At 41.5% G+C, this 6,953-nt stretch overlaps 2 protein-coding genes across 3 annotated transcripts in view; both read left to right on the top strand.

Annotated features, from left to right (window-relative positions):
* LOC127933060 (uncharacterized) overlaps positions 1-6,953 on the top strand; it is a 324,880-nt gene that overhangs the window by 263,812 nt on the left and 54,115 nt on the right. The window lies entirely within an intron of this gene.
* Positions 45-6,953, top strand: part of LOC118390635 (rabankyrin-5-like) — a 44,187-nt gene continuing 37,278 nt past the window's right edge. Inside the window, exons 1-5 of one of the 2 annotated variants that reach the window (XM_052529364.1) lie at positions 45-164; positions 2,190-2,406; positions 2,757-2,875; positions 3,089-3,224; positions 3,587-3,710. In XM_052529364.1, coding sequence (XP_052385324.1) covers positions 155-164; positions 2,190-2,406; positions 2,757-2,875; positions 3,089-3,224; positions 3,587-3,710 — 606 coding nt within the window. In that variant the 5' untranslated portion in view covers positions 45-154. The other variant, XM_052529363.1, reaches the window with a different exon arrangement.

The raw sequence follows: 6,953 nt of genomic DNA, 5'->3' as shown, positions 1-6,953 counted from the left end.
TATTTCACAATGAATATCAGTCAAAGATGCCAGTTACCTTTCAAGGCAACTTTGGAAAGATGCTGGTACACCTGTCGTATAGAGAATTTATTGTCCCCGCCTACTTTCATCTCTGTGATCTCGCGATACCAAACCAAAAAGCCACGGAACCATCATGGCTGAGGGTATGTGACTGATTTGTTGAACATTTTTTTTTTCTACGCCCTTTCTTTCTAAGACTCGAATTAAATACATTATTTTAATGGCTATACTGTATTTGATCTAATTGGGATTTGCAATGTTATAAAAACATAAACGACTGTCTTCCCTTCGTCTTGTACAGTTAGTTAGCTAATTTTCACTTGCAACTCACTAGCTCGTCGGGTGGTATGTTGTTGGGTTGGGCGGAGAAGGCAACTAAACGTTGGCTAGTTTAGCAGGCTCGCCGGGTGGTTGGACTCAATGAACGGGATTGGTAACTGAAGAAAGCTGAATTTACTAACGCAGAATGCATAAGGAAGGTGATTATTCCACGCGACCATTTGATATTAGCAAACGTTATTATTTTTGTAATTTAGCAAATCGACCCTTAGGACGGGTTCATTTTTTTATGATGAACATTACAATGTTACAATGTACCGTTAGTTAGCTATCTTTGGCTACAGTACCATGCTAGATAGTTAAATTAAGCATTGTAACCAAATGCAAAATTGCTGTTGTGTCATTGAGCACGTATTTATCTTGTAACTAGCGAACATGTTTGAGTATTTGACGAGTGTGATATATCAATTTGTCTTCAGTCAAGATGAATTGGTTAATTTGCTTGCTTTGACAGCACTGTCAGTGCATCGATCATGTGTTGTTTAGTTGTGACTACAGCCAGTTTAAACATTTACATTTACATTTAAGTCATTTAGCAGACGCTCTTATCCAGAGCGACTTACAAATTGGTGCATTCACCTTATGACATCCAACATGTTTACATTCAGATGTGTGTGGTTGCAGCCTCATCGAAGAGTGAATGTAGAGTAGGCCTACAGTACTAGCTTGCTAATTACTCGGTATAAATTATAATGATATACCAGTTGGTGTGTGTGCTGCCTTTTAACTGTTGCATGCATTGATTTAGTTTATTTCCCTTTTTTTTCCCCAAGTCAGTCAATAATTTCTCACTAGCTAGATTGCGTAAGCTTGTCACTCTTCCATTGTGGTCCCAAGTGCTGTGGACACTTAGAGAAAGCTATATTTTTATATTGGTCCTATAAAGTTTATTTTAAAGATGTCTAAAAGTGCTGAGTTGAAGGTAAGAAGCTTATAACATGCACAACATTGGCAATCATATCCTCCCTTTTCAAAATGAATGGAACGTTATGAATGAAGTGTGACAATAACATTTACATTTAAGTCATTTAGCAGACACTCTTATCCAGAGCGACTTACAAATTGGTGCATTCACCTTATGACATCCAGTGGAACAGCCACTTTACAATAGTGCATCTAAATCTTTTAGGGGGGGGGGGGTGAGAAGGATTACTTATCCTATCCTAGGTATTCCTTAAAGAGGTGCATTGTGGTAATATATGTGACCCTGAAACTGTTGTTTGTTAAACAGCTCAGCCTATCTTGCTGTTGCAGCAGTGATCCTTTCCTGTGGCCGTTGATCAGGTGGTACTGGCAGCCGTCCCTTCCCCATGACAATAGCCCAATGACTGTATATGAAGCTATAGCCAGTCAGCTAGTTAACCCTCTGACCCGTGGGAGGGCAAAGTTATGTGCTGCCTCAGCATTCAGTCTTCACTCAAATGTAAGCAGAAATGGGAAGGAAATGGAAGTGGGAAGTTATGTGCACTCCTGGGTTGAGTGGGCTCTGACACGTAATACGCTTTAAAGAGAAACATCCCTAGCTTATATCTGGGCAGGAACCTGCCTTGAGAAATACTAGGCATCCTTGAAACAATTACAACTCTCATTTGGGTTACTATAGTAAGAGAAAATTAGACGGGTTAGTTTTACTGTTTGGTTGTACAACGTCTATTTTGGTTAATTTCCTAATCTGGACAAACAACACAAAGCATTGTGAGCCAGAATGTGCTTAATGCAACCCTAATCCAGCATAAGGCTCTCTACTAGCTTTCCTGTTCTCTTCACCTCCTCTATTTGCCTCTCTACCTCTCAACTCACTCTGTCTCTTCCCTCTCTCTGTGTGACAGAGGAGGTGGCCAAGCTGCAGAAGCACCTAGCCCTGCTGAGGCAGGAGTATGTGAAGATGCAGCAGAAGCTGGCTGACACAGAGAGGCGATGTGCCGTGCTGGCTGCTCAAACCTCTGGCCAGGGCTCCACCAACACCTTCGGAACCGGGGCAGGAGACACTTTCATCAGCCGTCTGCTTGACATCGTGGCCCAGCTCTACCAGCAGGACCAGTACAGGTGAGGGGAGAGGTGTGATATAATGTATGCAGCAACATGTACTGTTGCTATGGTTACAGTCGGAAAGAGGACCAGCTGGGTTTTTTATTATTTTATTTTTTTTATGTGGAAAAGCCAAGAAAAGGAAAAATTGCACTTGATGTGATATTCATTGTTTTATTAATTGATGTCATATTCATTGTTCAATGACACCCAATTATCAATTATTTCCGGTGGTTATACCAAGGTCTTATATTCTACGATTCACAGCTTTCTACAGAAATCCTGGGAAAATATATGCAACACCTAGTTACTGTAGTTATGGGCTATATTCTTTCTCACTTATGTTGTGACTGTCGCCATGTTTGTAGTGATCTGAAGGTGACGGTTGGAGAGATGACACTCAACGCTCACAAGTTTGTCCTGGCTGCTCGCAGTGATGCCTGGAGCCTGGCCAACCTGGCCTCCACCTCAGAACTGGACCTGTCTGGTGAGTTGAGCATCCTCCCTGCTGTCACACTACCGAATGTACCCCAAGAAAATAGACGAGTCCACTGTTTCTTTGGAAAATGCTCTACAAACTGTCTTCCAACAAATGCATTAAAAGCATTTTATTGATAGTGTAGCTACAGTTAAGTAAAGTTACATTTCATTGCACTCTGGGTCGTTAACACTGTCTTTTCGACCATGCTGGGCGTTCCAGATGCCAAACCGGAGGTTGCCATGGCAATGTTGCGCTGGGCCTACACAGACAACCTGGAGCTCAGCGAGGACGATGCCTTCCTCATCGACCTGATGAAGCTGGCCAACCGCTTCCAGCTGCAGCTGCTCCGAGAGAGGTAGGCAGGGGCTGCCTGACACACACACACACACACACACACACACACACACACACACACACACACACACACACACACACACACACACACACACACACACACACACACACACACACACACACACTGTCCGTGTTTGAGAGAATCAGTTCTGCTCAGTCACTGATGACCTTGCCTCGTAGATGACTACTCGTTACGGTTTGTAGATTAGTTGGTGACTGCACTGTTACCGACTGTCATCTAAAACTCACAGTCCCTCTATATGCTCTTTGTGTTTTCCTATCTTCTAGGCTATGAATGCATTGTACAATATCTCCCATTGACGTCGATGTCCTCAAATATTGCTTTTTGTTCTCTTGGAAAAGGTGCGAGAAAGGGGTGATGTCATCGGTGAACGTGAGAAACTGTATCCGGTTCTACCAGACGGCCGAGGAGCTGGATGCCACAACCCTCATGAACTACTGTGGAGAGATCATCGCCAGCCACTGGGTGAGTCTCCGCTGTCCAACTGGACTGTTCACTGTTCCACTGACTGTTATTAGCTAGCTAATAAATGTACTGAGTAAGAGCAAACGTAGCTAGCTAATAAATGTACTGAGTAAGAGCAAATGTAGCTAGCTAATAAATGTACTGAGTAAGAGCAAACGTAGCTAGCTAATAAATGTACTGAGTAAGAGCAAACGTAGCTAGCTAATAAATGTACTGAGTAAGAGCAAACGTAGCTAGCTAATAAATGTACTGAGTAAGAGCAAACGTAGCTAGCTAATAAATGTACTGAGTAAGAGCAAACGTAGCTAGCTAATAAATGTACTGAGTAAGAGCAAACGTAGCTAGCTAATAAATGTACTGAGTAAGAGCAAACGTAGCTAGCTAATAAATGTACTGAGTAAGAGCAAACGTAGCTAGCTAATAAATGTACTGAGTAAGAGCAAACGTAGCTAGCTAATAAATGTACTGAGTAAGAGCAAACGTAGCTAGCTAATAAATGTACTGAGTAAGAGCAAACGTAGCTAGCTAATAAATGTACTGAGTAAGAGCAAACGTAGCTAGCTAATAAATGTACTGAGTAAGAGCAAACGTAGCTAGCTAATAAATGTACTGAGTAAGAGCAAACGTAGCTAGCTAATAAATGTACTGAGTAAGAGCAAACGTAGCTAGCTAATAAATGTACTGAGTAAGAGCAAACGTAGCTAGCTAATAAATGTACTGAGTAAGAGCAAACGTAGCTAGCTAATAAATGTACTGAGTAAGAGCAAACGTAGCTAGCTAATAAATGTACTGAGTAAGAGCAAACGTAGCTAGCTAATAAATGTACTGAGTAAGAGCAAACGTAGCTAGCTAATAAATGTACTGAGTAAGAGCAAACGTAGCTAGCTAATAAAGCCTGATAATACCAGTGATGGTGTAGACCTAAATCAGCATGTTTGTGCTCTAGTATCGAAGAAGAATATGTTAGCTACATGAATGAAGTAGCTAAGAGAACATGCAAAAGCTTATAGAGTCCCCTAGGAATCACTTATCAACACTTTAGTTCCTACTCTGTCACATTAACTCGTCCCTGGCATTTTAATTCGTTGTCCTCTCAAACGACACTATATTCAAAGTGCCCACTATTATATTCTAACTATATAATTAGGATAGTCATTCTATTTCCATGATTCCAACAGTTTTGCTCAAATTCGCAAGTCAAATCACAATTGCAACATTTGGTTAAAAATAAGTCCTAGATTATTTGCCTATTGTGCAGCCCTATGTGGCAGTGTGGAAATTATCTCAATTGAGCAGTGTTGTAAAGTACTTAAGTAAAACTACTTTAAAGTACTACTGAAGGTTTTTTTTTTGTTGGTATCTGTACTTTACTAGTTTTTTTGACAACTTCTACTTTTACTTCACTGCATTCCTAAAGAAAATACAGTACTTTTTACTCCATACATTTTCCCTGACACCTAAAAGTACTCGTTACATTTTGAATGCTTAGCAGGACAGGGAAATGGTCCAATTCACACAATTGTCAAGAGAGCATCCCTGGTCTGCCTCTGATCTGGAGGACTCACTAAACACACACGCTTTGTTTGTAAATTATGTCTGAGTGTTGGAGTGTGCCCCTGGCTATCTGTAAATGATGTCTGAGTGTTGAAGTGTGCCCCTGGCTATCTGTAAATGATGTCTGAGTGTTGGGAGTATGCCCCTGGCTATCTGTAAATGATGTCTGAGTGTTGGGAGTATGCCCCTGGCTATCTGTAAATGATGTCTGAGTGTTGGGAGTATGCCCCTGGCTATCTGTAAATGATGTCTGAGTGTTGGATCTGTAAATGATGTCTGAGTGAGCCCCCTGGCTATCTGTAAATGATGTCTGAGTGTTGGGAGTATGCCCCTGGCTATCTGTAAATTATGTCTGAGTGTTGGGAGTGTGCCCTGGCTATCTGTAAATGATGTCTGAGTGTTGGGAAATGATATGCCCCTGGCTATCTGTAAATGATGTTGGAGTGTGCCCCTGGCTATCTGTAAATGATGTTGGTGTTGGGAGTGCCCCTGGCTATCTGTAAATGATGTCTGAGTGTTGGGAGTGAGCCCCTGGCTATCTGTAAATGATGTCTGAGTGTTGGGAGTGTGCCCCTGGCTATCTGTAAATGATGTCTGAGTGTTGGGAGTGTGCCCCTGGCTATCTGTAAATGATGTCTGAGTGTTGGGAGTATGCCCCTGGCTATCTGTAAATGATGTCTGAGTGTTGGGAGTGTGCCCCTGGCTATCTGTAAATGATGTCTGAGTGTTGGAGTGAGCCCCTGGCTATCTGTAAATGATGTCTGAGTATTGGGAGTGTGCCCCTGGCTATCTGTAAATGATGTCTGAGTGTTGGAGTGAGCCCCTGGCTATCTGTAAATGATGTCTGAGTATTGGGAGTGAGCCCCTGGCTATCTGTAAATGATGTCTGAGTATTGGGAGTGTGCCCCTGGCTATCTGTAAATGATGTCTGAGTGTTGGGAGTATGCCCCTGGCTATCTGTAAATGATGTCTGAGTGTTGGGAGTATGCCCCTGGCTATCTCAAATCAAATCAAATCAAATTTATTTTTATATAGCCCTTCGTACATCAGCTGATATCTCAAAGTGCTGTACAGAAACCCAGCCTAAAACCCCAAACAGCAAACAATGCAGGTGTAAAAGCACGGTGGCTAGGAAAAACTCCCTAGAAAGGCCAAAACCTAGGAAGAAACCTAGAGAGGAACCGGGCTATGTGGGGTGGCCAGTCCTCTTCTGGCTGTGCCGGGTAGAGATTATAACAGAACATGACCAAGATGTTCAAATGTTCATAAATGACCAGCATGGTCGAATAATAATAAGGCAGAACAGTTGAAACTGTCTGAGTGTTGGGAGTATGCCCCTGGCTATCCGTAAATAAAAAGAACATGTTGCTGTCTGGTTTGCTTAATATAAGGAATTGTATATTATTTATAATTTTGATACTTAAGTATCAAAAGTAAATATAATTGATAAAATATACTTAAGTATATTCAAAACCAAATACTTTTAGGCTGTTACTCAAGTAGTATTTCACTGGGTAACTTTTATTTGAGTAATTTTCTATTAACGATTCTTTTACTTTTACTCAAGTATGACAATTGGTTACTTTTTCCACCACTGCAATTGGGTGCAGGAAATGATTAAAGTGCTGAAATTAGTTTTGTTTGAAGGTGAATTGTTTTCTACTGTTCAATCAGAATGGAGAGACTCAT

Source organism: Oncorhynchus keta, chromosome 11 (genome assembly GCF_023373465.1).
Source record: "Oncorhynchus keta strain PuntledgeMale-10-30-2019 chromosome 11, Oket_V2, whole genome shotgun sequence".
NCBI lineage: Eukaryota > Metazoa > Chordata > Actinopteri > Salmoniformes > Salmonidae > Oncorhynchus > Oncorhynchus keta.
This window is presented reverse-complemented; position numbering and strand designations above follow the sequence as displayed.